The sequence below is a fragment of the Glycine max genome, chromosome 6 (genome assembly GCF_000004515.6).
Source record: "Glycine max cultivar Williams 82 chromosome 6, Glycine_max_v4.0, whole genome shotgun sequence".
NCBI lineage: Eukaryota > Viridiplantae > Streptophyta > Magnoliopsida > Fabales > Fabaceae > Glycine > Glycine max.
The window spans coordinates 43,023,291-43,040,227 of record NC_038242.2 but is presented as its reverse complement, the minus strand read 5'-3'; the positions used below and the strand labels follow the sequence as shown (position 1 = coordinate 43,040,227).

General features: G+C 34.4%; 1 protein-coding gene across 1 annotated transcript; it reads right to left on the bottom strand.

The window, feature by feature from the left end:
• Window positions 1-11,321: 11,321 nt before the first annotated feature.
• LOC100809548 (glycerol-3-phosphate 2-O-acyltransferase 6) lies at window positions 11,322-14,865 on the bottom strand. The gene is made up of 2 exons (XM_006582652.1): window positions 14,837-14,865; window positions 11,322-12,201 (listed from the first exon to the last, which is right to left on the bottom strand). Exons 1-2 carry the CDS (start codon window positions 14,863-14,865, stop codon window positions 11,322-11,324), a joined length of 909 nt encoding a protein of 302 aa, XP_006582715.1.
• Between the last annotated feature and the right edge of the window lie 2,072 nt (window positions 14,866-16,937).

The following is a 16,937-nucleotide window of genomic DNA, read 5'->3' as shown; positions in this document are numbered from 1 at the left end:
TACATGCCTCATGCCACCTAAGCACACTTAGTGGAGAATCTTGGACTTGATTATGTATTAGTGGGCTGAACCATAGCTAAAATTCACTAATCATAATTAGTGAAATTTGTGCTCCACAAATTCAAATTCAAATTCAACTAAAATTTGAATAGAAATTCAAATTTCCCTCCAATTTTGTGTGACACTTAGGCTATAAATAGAGTCATTGTGTGTGCATTTTTTCAAGTTTGATCATTTGACAATTACAATTCAAAGTTCAGACCTTATTTGAGGCATAAAATTGTGTGCTCCTCTCCTTCTCCCTCCACTCATCTTCTCCTACCTTCAAACTCTTATCGATGGCTTCCTATGGTGGTGAGTTTGTTCTTGACTCATCTTCTCCTTGAAGTGGCATCTCCGATCATCTTTATTCCTTCTCCATTCCGCTGCCATTGATCTTCAAGAAACAAAGGACTCCATTGATGAAGAAGATCCAAGGCCTACAAGCTCTACATGGAGATACATCATGTGGTATCAAGAACATCTTCGTCTAGGTGATGTTCTTTTTCTTCCTCTATCTTTTTGTTCGATCAATTCACTTTAATTCCTTGTTCTTCATCTTATTCTCCATGTATCTCCTCCATTGTCTTGTGGTTTGGTGCTTTTTAGAGTAGATCCAAAAAAATAAACCGATTAAATCTTAGATCTACACTTGTTCTTGCATTTCTATGGTTCAAATTTTATAGATCTACTCTTGAATCATGTTTTTATGTTGATTTTAGGTTCTATCATTTTTCAATAATAATATTCTTGCGCTGAACCTTTAGATCTCAATTTTCTTGCAAAATATTGATTAGAGAAAAAACACAAAAATCTAAGTATAAATCACTTAATCCATGTTGTCTTAGAGTCATGTTTAGTCATAATAATTATCACATTATGTTCTAAGTTTGTGTTCAATTTTGATTTTGTTGATTGAATTCTAGATACATTTGTTCATGTATTCTTGCTATTCTTAGCCTATCTTTTGAATTTTGAGTCTAATTCATGCATGTTATTTAGTTCATAACATGTTCTAAATCAATTCCTAGAAGTAGTCTTGTTGTTGAACTTTATTTTTTGTTTTCTAAGTTTCCTATATGATGCCTATGAAGAAATTGAGTTGTGGCTGGATTTGTGAATCAAAATAAGTTTTAAGCTCTCTTGAATTGTGTTATTCGAGATAATTGAGCATAAGCAAACACAAATTGTAACTATTCAAGCCTTAAGCAACATAAACACTACTCTTGATTTCTAGGTTTGAAATCGCTGGTGTTAGCAGCTTGAACATACGAACTTGTAAAAATTACTGGGATTTTTTCACTACGAATTTTAAGATTCCATTTTTACTGAATTTTCTAGACATCTAGAACAAAATTAGAAAACAAAAAAGTACCAAGTGATTTAGATAAAAGGAAAAAATAATAAAAAATCATACAAGTTGGCTAGAAAATCAATATTCAGGAAAAAAAAAAGTGAAAGAGAAGTGTGCTTGTTGTTTGGCTCAAATTTTGTTTTATAATTGGTGCCTATTTTATACCAATCTTAGTTATGAAATTTCAACTGAAAAGTAGTGTGAAAACAAGTGTCAAAACTAGAAGTTTCTTGAGTCTTTTTTTTTTTTTTTAGTTTTCTACTCTACTCTAGAGCCATTCTAGGTTTCTCTTTGAGTCCTAGCTTGCTTTTATGTGCTTTTCATTGCTTTAATTGTTGAATAATCCTTGAAAATTTGACTTGTTAAAAATCTATTGGTTTATCTTTCATTTCATTATTTTGGTCTTTGGTTATTGCTTGTTTGTTTGTTTCCTTGCTTGTGAGTTGCCATATAGGGAATTGGAAAGGAGGATTGGTGTCATCCCTTGAAGAATTTGAGTCAAGAAGCAAGGGACCAACCACCTTAAGAGCTATTGAACTAAGAAGCACTCCAAATTGAGTGAATCACCAAAGAGAGAACAACCACCAAAATTGAGGATTGTTTTGTAATTTTGCAATTGACAATTTTCTTACCTTTATCCCTTGAAGAATACACATGATGTAGCTCCATATGGAGCTTGTAGGTCTTGGATCTTCTTCATCAATGGAATCCTTTGCTTCTTGAAGATCAATGGCAGCGAAATGGATAAGGAAGAAAGATGATTGGAGATGCCACTTCAAGGAGAAGATGAGTCAAGAACAAGCTCACCACCATAGGAAGTCATGGATAAGAGCTTAAAGGTAGGAGAAGATGAGTGGAGGGAGAAGGAGAGGAGCACGAAATTTTATGCCTCAAATGAAGTCTAAACTTTGAAGTGTAATTCTCAAATGATCAAAGTTAAAAAAATGCACACACAAGGCCTCTATTTATAGCCTAAGTGTCACACAAAATTGAAGGGAAATTTGAATTTCAATTCAAATTTCACTTGAATTTGAATTTGAATTGGTGGAGCCAAATTTGGATCCAAAATTTCACTAATTATAATTAGTGAATTTTAGTTATGGTTCAGCCCACTAATCCAAGATCAAGTCCAAGATTCTCCACTAAGTGTGCTTAGGTGTCATGAGGCATGTAAAGCATGAAAGACATGTACAAAGTGTGACTATATGATGTGGCAATGGGGTGTAGCAAGAAAATACCCACCTCCCCCTCCAAAATTTAATTGAATTGGGTTCTTCCAATTCAATTAAATTTATCTCCCAACACACACATCAAATAGTGCACTTAATGCATGTGAAATTACAAAACTATCCCTAATACAAAAACTAGTCTAGGTGCCCTAAAATACAAGGGTTGAAAAATCCTACATTACTAGAGTACCCTCCCTACACTATGCAGCCCTAAATACAAGGCCCAAAAATAATGAAACCTTAATCTAATATATACAAAAATAAGTGGGCTCATACTTAGCCTATAGGCCCAAAATCTATCCTAAGACTCATGAAAACCCTAGGACCTTCTCTTGCCTCTCTGACTCAATCTTCTTGGAGTCTTCTATCCAATGCCCTTAGAGGATAGGATTGCATCACTTCCTATTGTACATAAAGCATGAAGATCTTTCAGAAATAGCTCACGGTGGTCAATGCTTGATCATCTTTGTTATACAATTGTGGATTCTATAAGTCACTTTACATTTTTGAATGTTACCTAATTGATTATTTTAAATTCATGCATAATTTACAATACTTTAACAACGATAGGCATATGATTGAGACAATTATGCGAGCGAGAAATGCCAATGTATGTGTATGGATTCCTTGAGCCACAGTTTATACAAAGATCTAGGCAATCGTAATTTGAATCAGAATATTATATTAAGAATAGATGCAAAATTCACAAAAAGATGTATACCTAAGAGCCTACTTGGCAATGGTCATCATTTTGCCTAAGGACAATGTTGTCATTTGATTTTCTTGCATAATAGGTCCAACAACTACTTGAAAGGAATTATTAGCAGGTCAGTTGTATTTTGTAATACATTTACTTTATGATTACAATTTGACATCAATATTTTTATTGTATAATACACATGCATGTTTCTCTTATTCAGTGCTTTGAAGGGATTCAATGATAGTCAAAGAAGTAAATTCAAGGTTGTTGCTAATTGGATCACAATTAAAATAAGTCATTTAAATAATATTTCATGTCTTAAAAATTAAATTTTAATACACTTCGATTAACTTTGAATATCTAAATATCCTATTCAATTTCGTGTAATAAGCAAAAAGGAAGTACTGAGTGTGGGTACTACGTAATGCGTTGGATGTCAACAATAGCCCAAGGAGGTTTCAAGGATAATTGAGAAACAATAATTATTTACTTCAAAACTAATTCAATCTCTTATCATTATTATTATTTAGACTCATTTATTAACTTATGTTTTATTATATCATGTAATATTTTATTGATCAAAGACCATTAGAACCACAGAGAATAAGTAATTTTAGAATTGTAGAGTAATTATTATGTTGATTTAGATTAGGTTACAAATGATTTTATGTATTGACTTTCATTTTTCTTATAATTTATTGTAAATATTCAATTATATATTATGGACAAAATTTAAACTGTTTGATAAAAACTGTCTAGTCTGGTTCTATTTTTCAATTTACAGGTTAATTGAGATAATTATAAAAACAAATAGGATATTAAAAAATACAAAAAATAACATCGGTTTTTTATGATGTTGTCAATCAAAAATATTGTTGATTTTCCAAATAACTGATGTTATTTTTTACTGTTGTTCTTGGCTGACAACATCGGTTGTCCAATGTTGTCATTCACAAACACGGTTTTCATTTAAAATCAGATGAGAATTTCTACATTTTTTTTGTTATTTCTTTTATGATACGACATCGGTTTTGTACAAAACCGATATTGTGTAATTTACTTAACATCGGCTTTGGAAAATCAATGTTAACGTCAAGACTTTTAACATCGATAGTTGCAAAATAGATTTTGTATAAAATTGATGTTGTATAATTTAATTAACATCAATTTTGGAAAATCAATGTTAACGTTAAGATTTTTAACGTCGATAATTTCAAAATCGGTTAATAATCAATGTTAAAAGTTCTTAATCATCAATATTAAAAGTTTTTAATAACCGATATAAAAAATTCATTTTTTAACCATACATGAATTAAATGAATAAAATATCCTCTTTCCAAGGAAAGCTAACTCAATAGGAATTCTTTCAGTGGCCGATGCTATTGAATCCGCTCTTTTCATTATCAAGGGCAATTTACAAATGTATTAAAAGAAGAGAGTGGTCTTACTACAATTATAAGTATTGACAGGTTTATTCGAGCCGTATGAAAATATGCTGGATCAATTAAAAAACAAGCTTAGTATGTATAATTAAAGTACGGAATGCAAGAAAAGGCAATTTGAATTTAATTAACTTTTATTATTACTGTCAAGTTTGAGGTATTTTTTTTATTTTTACGAAAGTTTAGGTATGAGGTGTGTTGCAGTGTAAGTGTTACATATACATGGACAGAACTTTTTTTTAGTACTGCGTATGGACAGAACTTTGAAATTTATATACATACGACAAAAAATTTAATTACGTGTTTTGAATGTACACTAAACTAAAATATTCAAATTTTCTGCAGCCGATATATTGCGATTGTCTTCCCATTAAGTTTGTCTTTTTATGATTGTTTTTCGCTGTCCCCATCAATAAAGGAGAGCATAAAGATACTTGATTGACACCTTTATGTTACTTTCGTAATTGTGAAGTTTCTTTATATTGAAGCCACTTCCTATTTCGTAGTGCGACACGTGAAATAAATTGAATACATTTGTTTTTTACTTTTTGGCTTAAATAATGATGATAGCGTATCTTTTCCAACTTAGCAGTATAGCTTCATGCATGTAAATAACAACTCCAGCTAAGGGAGAAATAGACATCTAACCTTATAATATAATTATACCACATATATTCTATTATAATTTCAAACTTTAATTTCAATGCATCAGTTTATAATAATGTACTCCCTGTAGATGAGTGAAACATCTCTAAATTATCTGCGTCTCTCAGTTAAATAAAGGAATGAGATGCAGTGCATTCAAATGTCATATATCTCATGAGTAATGAGATATGCAGGGTCTCTATAGTAGTTTTGACTTTAGAATGACTTATAAATATTTTATTAAGGGACATTATTTTGTGGTAGGCTATGAACATATTAAAATGCTTCAATATTTATCGGCTAAATTAACTAAGCTAGCTCATAATTCATCAAAATATATATATATATATATATATATATATATATATATATATATATATATATATATATATAAACATGACTCTTGTGAGAACAATACCTTATATAAAAATGACAACAATTAAATTAATAACAACCAACGGATCAAGAATTTTATAAATCAAGATTGAAATATTTAAAATTTTAAATTAAAATTTAATAATAATCAAATCTCTAAAAGATTAAGCAAACAACAAAAAAATCTAAAAAGGTCTCAAGTATTACTACCTAAAATATCTCAATTAACACATTACTATCATGATTGTCGTTGTGGTCACCATGATGGCTTCAGCTGTCACCATAATCATTGTCATCATCACCATCATCATCAATCGACATCACTATTATCGTCAATTGTCATCACCTCTACCACCATGATTTTTATCATTGCTGATGTCCACCATGATTATCGTTGCATGCACCACCATGATTGTAGCCACCGTCACCATGATCATCATCGTCGCAACTACCACCACGACCGTCAATGGTGACAATTCTCTACTAAAAAAAAGGGATTTCTACGACAGTCCAAAACAGCATACAAAGACGGTTATTGACCGTCTTTGAAGCTAATATCGTTGAAAGTTAACACTTTCGATGACGCTTCAGAACACATCGTCTTAGAAAAAAGCCACCTTTCGAAGACGATTGATGTTATCCATATTGACTGTCTTAGAAAGCTTACTTTCTAAGACAGTGCCTACATAAGCACCGTCCTCAAAAGCTTGTTTTCTAAGATGATGCTTACGTAGACACTGCCTTAGAAAGCGAGCTTTCGAGGATGGTGCTTACGTAAACACCGTCTTAGAAAGCGAGCTTTCGTAAGCACTAGTATTTTTAATATTATTACACTTCATAATAAAATCTTTCCACTTTTGATTGCTTAACCAGTGCCCCAAGGGAACTAGTATTTTTCAACAAACTATTATAGCAGATTATACTATTATAGTTCCAATGAAACATAACAGAAATCCCAAGAACAACAAATTACATCTACTTACATAGGGTAGCCCCAATAGGGATGAGAAACACTAAATTCATCATGTTAAACCTACACCAACCTACAACAAACTCCAAGGCTAAAAGGAGGCAATGAAGAACTAAAAGGAGCCATCCACAAAGTAGGGGTGTAGAAGTGCTCAAAATACCATGTTTATCCTACTATAAAAAATAAACAAGTTAAAGCAAAAGGGAGAATACATAAACTTTAAGAAAGCAAAGGATGAACAACCAAGTAATACTAATAGAACAAGCAAAATACCACAGTAAATAAGTATGCCAAACCAGAAAATAGAAATTAGAACAACAACAATTATATATACAAACACAGATAAGAGTGAAATAATCATGATAACAACAAAGACCTGAAAGAAATGGACCTTTATCCCCACACTCAAAAAAGGAGTCACTACTACAAAAAAACAGATTTAACATCGGTTTTGGACAAAATCGATGTTAATCTAAACGCGGTGACATATTTGTAAATAATGTATATTCCTTAACATCAGTTTTTTTGAAAACGATGTTAATTAAAAGACGTTAACATCGATTTTTTAAAAACCGATGTTAACACCACTAGTTAACATCAGTTTTTGGAAAACCGATGTTAACATATCATACGATAACATCGGTTTTTTGGAAAACCGATGTTATCATGTTTTAATTGAGACATGCATGTATAATAGGCACCAAACTTTATTATTTGAGACATGCATGTATCAATTAGTTTGAGGGATGAGGCTCAGGGAAGCTAAATTATGATGTATATATATTCTTTGGGAGTTTGAAACATTTTCCTGAGATGTTACTGTATTCTTTGGCAACCAATCTTAGTGGATATTTGGGAACATTTAAACTGGCATAAGTTATGGTGCAAGAAGTCATCACCCCCTCTCTTTTTTCAAATTCTCAAAATAGTTTTTGGGAGAATTCTATGTACAAAATCAGACAATAATGTGGAACCATATTTTGTCTGTCATTTTCTTCCATAATTTTATCATGTGGTTGTCCAAGTCTGCTGGTCCAGTCAAAGGTTTTTGGAGTACCTAAAAAGCACATACTATATTTTAGTACATGTTACTGCATACCCAAGTTTATATACATGTTATTGCATACACATGTTATTGTTGGTCCAGTGCTTTCAATGGTCCTTTGCTTCACTCAGTATCAACAATTGTTGCTTAAAATCTTTGCTTGAAATAGTCTAATCCTTGATCTTTTTCACAACCACCATTGTCAAAATCAAGTTGAAGGTTTATAATTTGTAGTTTCTAAAGTAAGCATTAGAAATTAGAAAAAAAAATGTTTTAATCCTAGTTGTTATAGTTGTCATGCATGATTGAGATATTATACAAGTCTGCACCCTCATACAAGTTACACGGGTGTCTTCCTATACATTATAAACCCCATCACAGTCCACCTAATTCTTTCGAGACATAATAAAGGTCATGAAAGCATAAGTCCTATGCAGTATTACGTATGGCCGTGGAACAACTCCCCCAAACTTAAAAACTGCGATGCAAACCACCTCACTCCTGCTTCCCTGACCAAACTTTCATGCATGATCTTCATCCATCTCCAAAAATACAAGCTGTTGGATTACTTGTCCACATCACATAGAACAATTAAAACTAGGGAGCTTGTTGTGTAGCTAGGACCCGCAGTACAAAAATCTTGTTAATTAGTGCTCATTAAACACTCCATTGACATTCATCACTTTTCTCTATCTCTAGTTTCTTGTCAGATCATAATTATAATATCTCTCTCTAGTATTTCTTTTTCTCTTAGAGTGTCTTTTAGAATGAGAGTGTCTATACATATTTTTCTATAAAGTAGTAGTGAAACCTGTGCATTGGATGATTTAAATAAATAACAAAACAAGAAGAAGGGAGAGTAAAAATTAAAAACATAAAAAACTGTCTAGCCTGCATAAGGCCTCATATGCACTGATATGATTGGTTTCATATGCACTGCTCATTGCAAAACTGATATGTTTGTTATGTTAAGATGTTTCCTTCATGAATGATGATCAGGTGTTGTGGCCTGAATGTGGTTGGCAGTCAGTTTGTTTGACTGATTTAATTACTGCTGCTATTATTAGAAAGGTTTATAGGAAAGCTACATTGTGCACTCATCCTGATAAAGTACAACAGAAGGTACATTTGCTTCATCTTTTCTGCTGCTGTTAAACGCAATGAGTGTCACTCAATTAAGCCCAAAATTACTACTGCTATTAAACCCAATGAGAAATTTATTACTGCTGCTGTTAAACCCAATGAGTGTCAGTCAATTAAGCTTTATCTTTTGTTTCCCAGTAACTCTATAGGTAGAAAATACATTTCCTTGGGTTTTAGTGGTCAGTTGATCGAGGTACGAGGTTTGTTTGCTATGTCATCAGTCTCTTGGATGGACTTGGTAGACGTAATCTTGTAGATACTGAGGTACGAGCTGATCGAGGTATGAGCTAATCAATATACATTTCCTTGATATTTTTGTATGCTTTGCTCTGCTGATGATTTTTTTGGTGAGAATTGCAATTTTGATGTCATGCTATCTTGAAACACAAGCTGACAATTAAAAAGATATTGATTAGTATGAATAATAGAGAATTTAGGCCTTAATTATCATGTTGTTTTGAGAAAGACCTCATAAAATCTCCGAACCTTGTTCATATATTCGTCCGAACTGTAAGTGTTCTAGTGAAAATGAAGAAATCCCCTACTAAAGGATCCCGATAAGAAATTCACAAAGTAAAGAAGGCTGATAGAGTATGTTGTTTCTTAAATATCTAGTGCATATCTTATTCTTCTGTAGTTGCTTTTGAAGGATATTTCTCTTTCTAGTCTGCAACAAGATCCTACAAAACTTGCAATACTTCATTGTCATCTTGAGAAGTACCTAAAAGAGTCAAGCAAAGAATGGATACCATGTGGTGGAAGATGAAACATATAAGAGTACATGATAACCTAGAAAGATATATGTCAATCATAAAATACTCTAGACTATAGTAGTTACCTTTGTATGAATGAAGTTTTCAACATTGGTTCAGACTATGGAATTCATAGCTATAGTGGTAGCATATATATATATATATATATATATATATATATATATGTGTGTGTGTGTGTGTGTGTGTGTGTGTGTGTAAGTATACATAGCTTTATTGCCTCACCAATATCCCATTCTCATACCAATGTATTGTCTTTAAAGAAGCTAGTGTTTGGAAACTAACTTAAACAAGTATTAGCTTAGCTAGCTTTAAATGTAATGTCATCCACTACACTAATAGTGTATGGCAGCTAGCTGAAAACAATTGAAAGTAGTGCTAGCGTGTGCATGTGGCTACTATAGTGTTAAACACTTGCGTACTTCTATATAATTGAAAGCAATTGGATTCAACTGTAAAAGGAAACTGAAAGTAAAAGCACTGATCAACCAAATTTATCAAATTCATCCAATGAGAGTTCCATAGATAAGACTGAATTGAGCAACAGGAAGGAAGAACAAAGTTCAAATGATGCACAATATTTACTAGGTGTAATTGTAGTGAAGTTCAAATCAAGGTCAGAAAATTTTATCCACATGTAAAATTAACATATATCCTTTTTCTTTTGGGAGTAATGTAGGTGGCAAGTTCAATGCAGTTACTAGTCTTAATGTTCAATATTTTGAAAGGTTTATGGAAGCTATATACTCCTGTCCCTTCCTTTACCCTTTTTGTTTGCCAAAATTTTGTCAATTTTGTTTTGATAGAAAGAAGCTGAGGATTTGCGATTACTCAATCCATTCAATGAAACATCAATTAAGTTTACAAATTCCACTTGCTGCATTTACATTTCTGTGGCCTTCACCAAAAACTTGTGTTTTATTAGCATCACTTATTTGAGATGAAGAACAAGGTGCATACCTCTAGGCCCTGGTCTATCCTTTGCCACTACTAGTATTTTTGCCAATATGTGTGTGCTTGAAAAATATAATGGCGAACTGTGCATTGTATTGATTTTGCTGATTCTCCTTTGCCACCAATTCAAGTTACACAAATCCTTCTAATTGGAAGCTTAAAATTAAAACCATCCCCTACAATGCAATTTTGCAGTCTTAGTCCTTAGATATTTGGATTTGGGTCTAGTTCAACCCCAAAAGCTAACTCAAAATGTAAAAATTGTCTTTTACTTATATACTTTATTTTGGTCATATCATTAATCGATATAGGATTTTCAGCATGCAGTGCATACACATGACAGATCATTGTGTCCAGGTTTAAGGCATGTCTTGACCCCTAAGCTGTATGGTAATATCTTAATTAGACTAAGAACCCAATCACCCTTGTCTGTACCTTGAATCTCTAATAACTGGCCACTAAGGCCAGCTTGTAGTGAACTTGGAAGATCAACTTTGAGTACATTTAGTTAGAGATGCCTGTGTGTTTGTGACATTCATAATTGTGCACAATCATACATATGACTTAAGTTCTAATGGGGAGTGTCAAATGAATAATTCTTCGTGTAGGTCACCTTAAAAAGGAGGTAATATCTACTGTAAACAAATAGAGAAAATTATATAGAAGTGCGCAAGTGTCTGTGATAATAATTGAAAATTATATAGCTGAAAATAATTGAAAGCAAAGTCCCTGAAAGCATGGCATATTTTCTCTTCCTAGTCAAATTTGTGCACTCAAATCCCAAAGTCCCTGCAAGAACCCTTTGAATGTAGTTTGCAACTTCAATAGCTGATTTCCCTCCACTGCATGTGAGCTCCTTAGGAAGCTGGTTCAAGAAAGTGATCTCATATGTTGGCATTGGATTCATGAACACAAAGTAGGGGTCCAACAACTTGTGTCTGCAAACCGTGGTTCCGTAGAACACACTTTGCTTTGTGTTAATAGCAATTGGGACACTCCTATCAGTGAGTTCAGCAAATAGTGCACTGAACCTCAAGAGGAAAGGCTCTCTACAAGTTGTGCCTTCAGGGCAAATCACCAAGTCCCCTTCCTCAAGTAGTCTCTTGATATTGGCAACATCTTTCTCTCTTTCCCTTGAGAGCGCCACAACTTTAATTGGTGAAATTATTTTAGTGAATTTGCTTATGCTATATGTGACACAACTAATTTTTCTTCCAAGTGCAACTGCAGTAACCACAGGGTCTAAAACTGTGCGGTGGTTACAAACAAATAGGACACCACTTTGACCCTTCTTTGGGGATGGTGGAGGGGTACCCTTCACAATAACTCTAATTCCTAATAGTTTATAGTTATACCAAGCAATTCTTTCAGGCAAAGGGATGTTAAGGTAGACCCTTAAGATGGAGAGTATGATGCCAATTGGCAACCATAGAAAGGTCAAAAGGGCTGCTAGAGGAGTTGGCCTTTGAACAAACCTACCCTCATGAAACATAATTGGACTTAGAAGTTTGTTTCTTGGTAGTGGTATTGGATCACTATTTTGATCTATTAAATTAAGGGTATTGGATATCTTTGTACTCTCAAGATTTCATTATAGCTCTTTTCTAAAATTACTAAAGGGTTGAAATTATTCCCATCCATATGATAGAGATATTGTGTATTTGCATTCCTTTATTGAAGGCATTTTCGTTACCAACCTAGGAACTAACAAATTTATGCTCTTTCAATTTGCTGGTTAGTTATTTGAACCTTTGTTATGTTTGAAATGTTATACTTTATGGCTAACAAGAGTTTTATGTCAGTGTTGTTTGTCTTGATGGGAAGACAAAGTAAAACACGAGATCCAACTGATACCTCTGCATCAAAAACTCTATTCCTTATTGTTACTTTTGAATGTTTTTCAGGTTACCATATACTACTTGTAATTCGCGTTGCTGTGGAAGCTCTTTGATTATAGCAATTCCAAGTACGTACGTAGGAACTAGTATGTATATACTAGTGTTTGATTTAAAATCTTATATACTGGTGTTTGATTTAAAATATTATATGCAATTAAGAGCACATGAAAGAATGCTCTCACTTCAGCCTGTACAATTAAGAGCATGTTTGGTTAACCATTTGAAACATAATCCAAACATGTTAATGTAGCGGCTGTTTCTCTCTCTGGGAATCTCTCTATGCCAGCAATTGAAATTGCTCATGAGCATGGATGGAAGTGTTTATAGTTGGAGTGATTGAATCCTAGTGAAGTTAGATTTTGAGAATCTGAGTGTTAACCCTTGGCAGTTGCATAATAGATGGCATAATTGTAGTGTCCTCCAAAGAAGGTGAATTCATGCGGCTGCAAATTGATGATAATGCTTGTTCTGGCCGCATTGGTTTAGTAACTCTTCAATATAGGAGTGCATCGTGTGGCTGATGATGTTTAGAATATGATGATCATTTGCTACCCTCGAATGACCCCTCACACAGCCATATACACACACACAAAGATACACACACACACAGACAAACACACACACACACACACAGAGACACACACACACACTCACACACTAACACAGACACACACACACACATAGACAAACACACAGAGACACACACACACACACACAAAGAGACACACACACACATAGACAACTGTTGATGTCCTTGTATGTGATGAATGTAATATGCTATACAAACAATTGTTGATGTCGATATTTGTCTGTAATCGAAATTTAGATTTTGTATGTTCTTGTATGTCATCAATGTAATTTGCTATATAAAAAATTGTTGTTCATGCTGAGTGAACCTTCGATTCTCGTTTGAGACTGAATGCAATGATTCTTGCGGACAATTTGCATTAGTCATTGTATTTAGTCTTGAATTGTCCGTTTGGACAGTTTGGGGAGATTGGTATTTTTATGTTAGATTCATTCGTTAAGGTTATTATTATTTTGATTAATTTGATGAAATTTCGGTACAATGCATTCCAAGTTGTTCTCTGAGTGCATACTTGATTATCGGGAAATTAATTTCACCGATGTCATATCGTGTACTTGGAGACCAATGTGAAATGATGCCGAAATTTAGTCAAATTTTTCAAAATAATGCTAACCTTGACGTATGAAGCTAACATAAAAGACATTCTTCCTAAATGGGATAGGGCCACACCTATAAATAAAAAAGTGAGATTTTCATGCATGGAATTGCTTAGATGGATCAAAGTTGGATGAATCAAAGTTGCATGAGCCAAAAATATGAGGATGGTGTTGAGCAGTTCTTGCAATTTGCTTCAGAAAGAGGTCGACCGAATGAAGAAGGAAAATATTATTGTCTTTGCATCAACTGTTTGAACGGAAAATGAAAACTACTGGACGACATACGAGAGCATTTATCGTGTGATGGAATTAAGAAGAATTACAAGACATGAATATGACATGGTGAAGTGACAGACATGTAGAGTGGGTCCCAATCTGAACTGTTTGATGTAGAAATGGGAGATCACTTGGAGGACATGATTCGTGACCTTGGACAAGAGTCTTTTCAGCAAGCACATGCCCCTGTGTATGAAGGATTGTAGAGTGATTCAAAGAAGCCTTTGTATACGGGGTGCAAGAATTCCTTAACCATATTGTCTGCGGTGTTAAGTCTGGTTAATGTGAAGGCCAGGTATGGGTGGAGTGACAAAAGTTTTACCTCATTGCTTGAGGTAGTGCACAATTTGCTTCCAGAGGACAACACGCTGTCTAAAAATTACTATAAGGCTAAAAAGTTACTGTGTGCGATGGGTATGGAGTATCAGAAGATTCATGCTTGCCCCAATGATTGCATACTGTATAGGCATGAATTCCAAGAAATGTCCAAATGCCCTATCTGTGGGACTTCACGGTACAAAGTGAAGGATGAATAGGAAATCAGTTATGATGAAAACTCAAAGAATGGCCCTCCAGCGAAAGTTTTGTGGTATCTTCCAATCATTCCAAGGTTTAAGCGTCTTTTTGCTAACGAGGACGACGTAAAAGACCTTACATGGCATGCAAATGGAAGGATTTCTGATGGAATGGTCCGTCATCTGGCTGATTGCTCACAATGGAAGAAGATTGATGGTTTGTATCCGGATTTCGGGAAAGAGCCAAGAAATCTTAGACTTGGACTAGCCAGTGATTGAATGAATCCATATCGCACCTTAAGCACTCAACATAGTTCGTGGCCATTTCTGCTAGTAATTTACAATTTGCGTCCTTGGTTGTGCATGAAGCAAAAATACATGATGTTGTCTATGATGATATCAGGCCCAAGATAGCCAGGAAATGACATTGATGTTTATCTAAGTCCGTTGATTGAAGACCTGAGAAAGTTATGGGACGAGGGGGTTTTAGTGTTTGATGCGTTTCGCGAGAAGACGTTTGAAATATGTGTAATGCTTTTTTGTACCATTAATGACTTTCCAGCATATGGGAATCTCAGCGGTTACAGTGTTAAGGGTCATCATGCATGCCCCATCTGTGAAGAAAACACAAGCTACATACAACTAAAACATGGAAGAAAAACAGTCTACAGTAGGCATTGCCATTTTCTAACACCCAATCATCCTTACAGACGACTGAAAAAAGCTTTTAATGGAAGTCAAGAGCACGATATTGTGCCGATACCGTTGACTGGTGAGTAGGTAAACCAGCGGGTTCAACACCTGAATATTGTATTTGGAAAGACCCAAAAGAAGGATAAAAGTAAGACTTGCATATGGAAGAAGAGGTCCATTTTCTTTGATCTTCCCTACTATTCTGATCTAGACATTAGACATTGTATTGATGTTATGCATGTGGAGAAAAATGTATGTGATAATGTGATTAGGACGCTCCTTAACATTCAAGGCAAGACGAAGGATGGCTTGAATACCTGTCAAGATCTAGCTGAGATGGGGATACGATCACAGCTGCATCTAAGGTCTGATGGGATGAAAATTTACTTGCCCCCAGCTTGTCATACTTTGTCCAAAAAGGAGAAGATAAGTTTTTGTCAATGTCTTCGTTGGGTGAAGGTTCCACAATGATACTTTTCAAATATTAAGAGCCTTGTGCAGTTGAAGGAGCTTAAACTTGTAGGGTTAAAGTCTCACGATTTTCACGTGTTGATGCGACAATTGTTAGCCGTGGCTATACGAGACGTCTTACCAAACAAATTCAGGTTAGCCATAACTCGCCTGTGCTTTTTCTTCCATGGCATATGTAGCAAAGTCGTTGATCCTGTCAAGTTTGATGAGCTGGAAAATAAGGCCACAATTATACTATGCCAGTTGGAGATGTATTTTCCCCCTGCTTTCTTTGACATCATGATTCACTTGATTGTGCATCTGGTCATAGAAATCAAATGTTGCGGTCCTGTTTATTTGTGGTGGATGTACCCGTTTGAGCGATACATGAAGATCTTAAAAGGGTATACAAAGAATCTATATCGTCCAGAAGCATCTATTATTGAGAGGTACATTGCAGAAGAAGCCATTGAATTTTGTTGAGAAAACATTGAGAAGGCTAAACCTGTTGGCCTTCCTAAGTCTCGGCATGATGACAGAGTGAGTGGTAAGGGTTCAAGAGGACTGCATGTGATCACTCCAAGTCTAGAAGATTTGTTACAAGCTCACTTGTATGTTTTGAACAACAGTAATGAAGTTTTGCCATACATAAGCATGGAGCTTTAGTCAAATAGAATAATCCAAAAATGTCAGAATTGAGTGTTGAAAAAGCATAACAAGACTTTCTGTGATTGGTTTAAAGATACAATCTTTGTAGATGAAAATGCTTCAGAAACATTAAGAAAGCTAGCAGATGGGCCTAAAAGAAATGTTATAACTTGGCAAGGATATGACATAAACAAGTATTCATTTTACACAAAATCACAAGACGACAAAAGTACAATGCAGAACAGCGGGGTCACCCTAAGGGTTGAATCTCAACACTTCGCAAGTGTGCATGATGTCAATCCCTGTGTAGCTTCCATCCCTTACTTTGGGTTCATTGATGAAATTTGGGAGCTTAACTATTTAAAATTTACTGTTTGTGTTTTCAAATGTAAATGGGTTGACAGCAACACCAGTGTGTGCATCGATGATACAGGATTTACGTTGGTAGACCTAAAGAAACTTGGTTACCACAATGACCCTTTCGTCATGGCAAAACAAGCTAGACAAGTATTTTACGTGCAAGACCCTTGTAATGAAAGGTGGTGCGTGGTTCTACAGGGCAAAACAATTGGTGTTAATGTAGAAGATGATGATTCATACATGGAC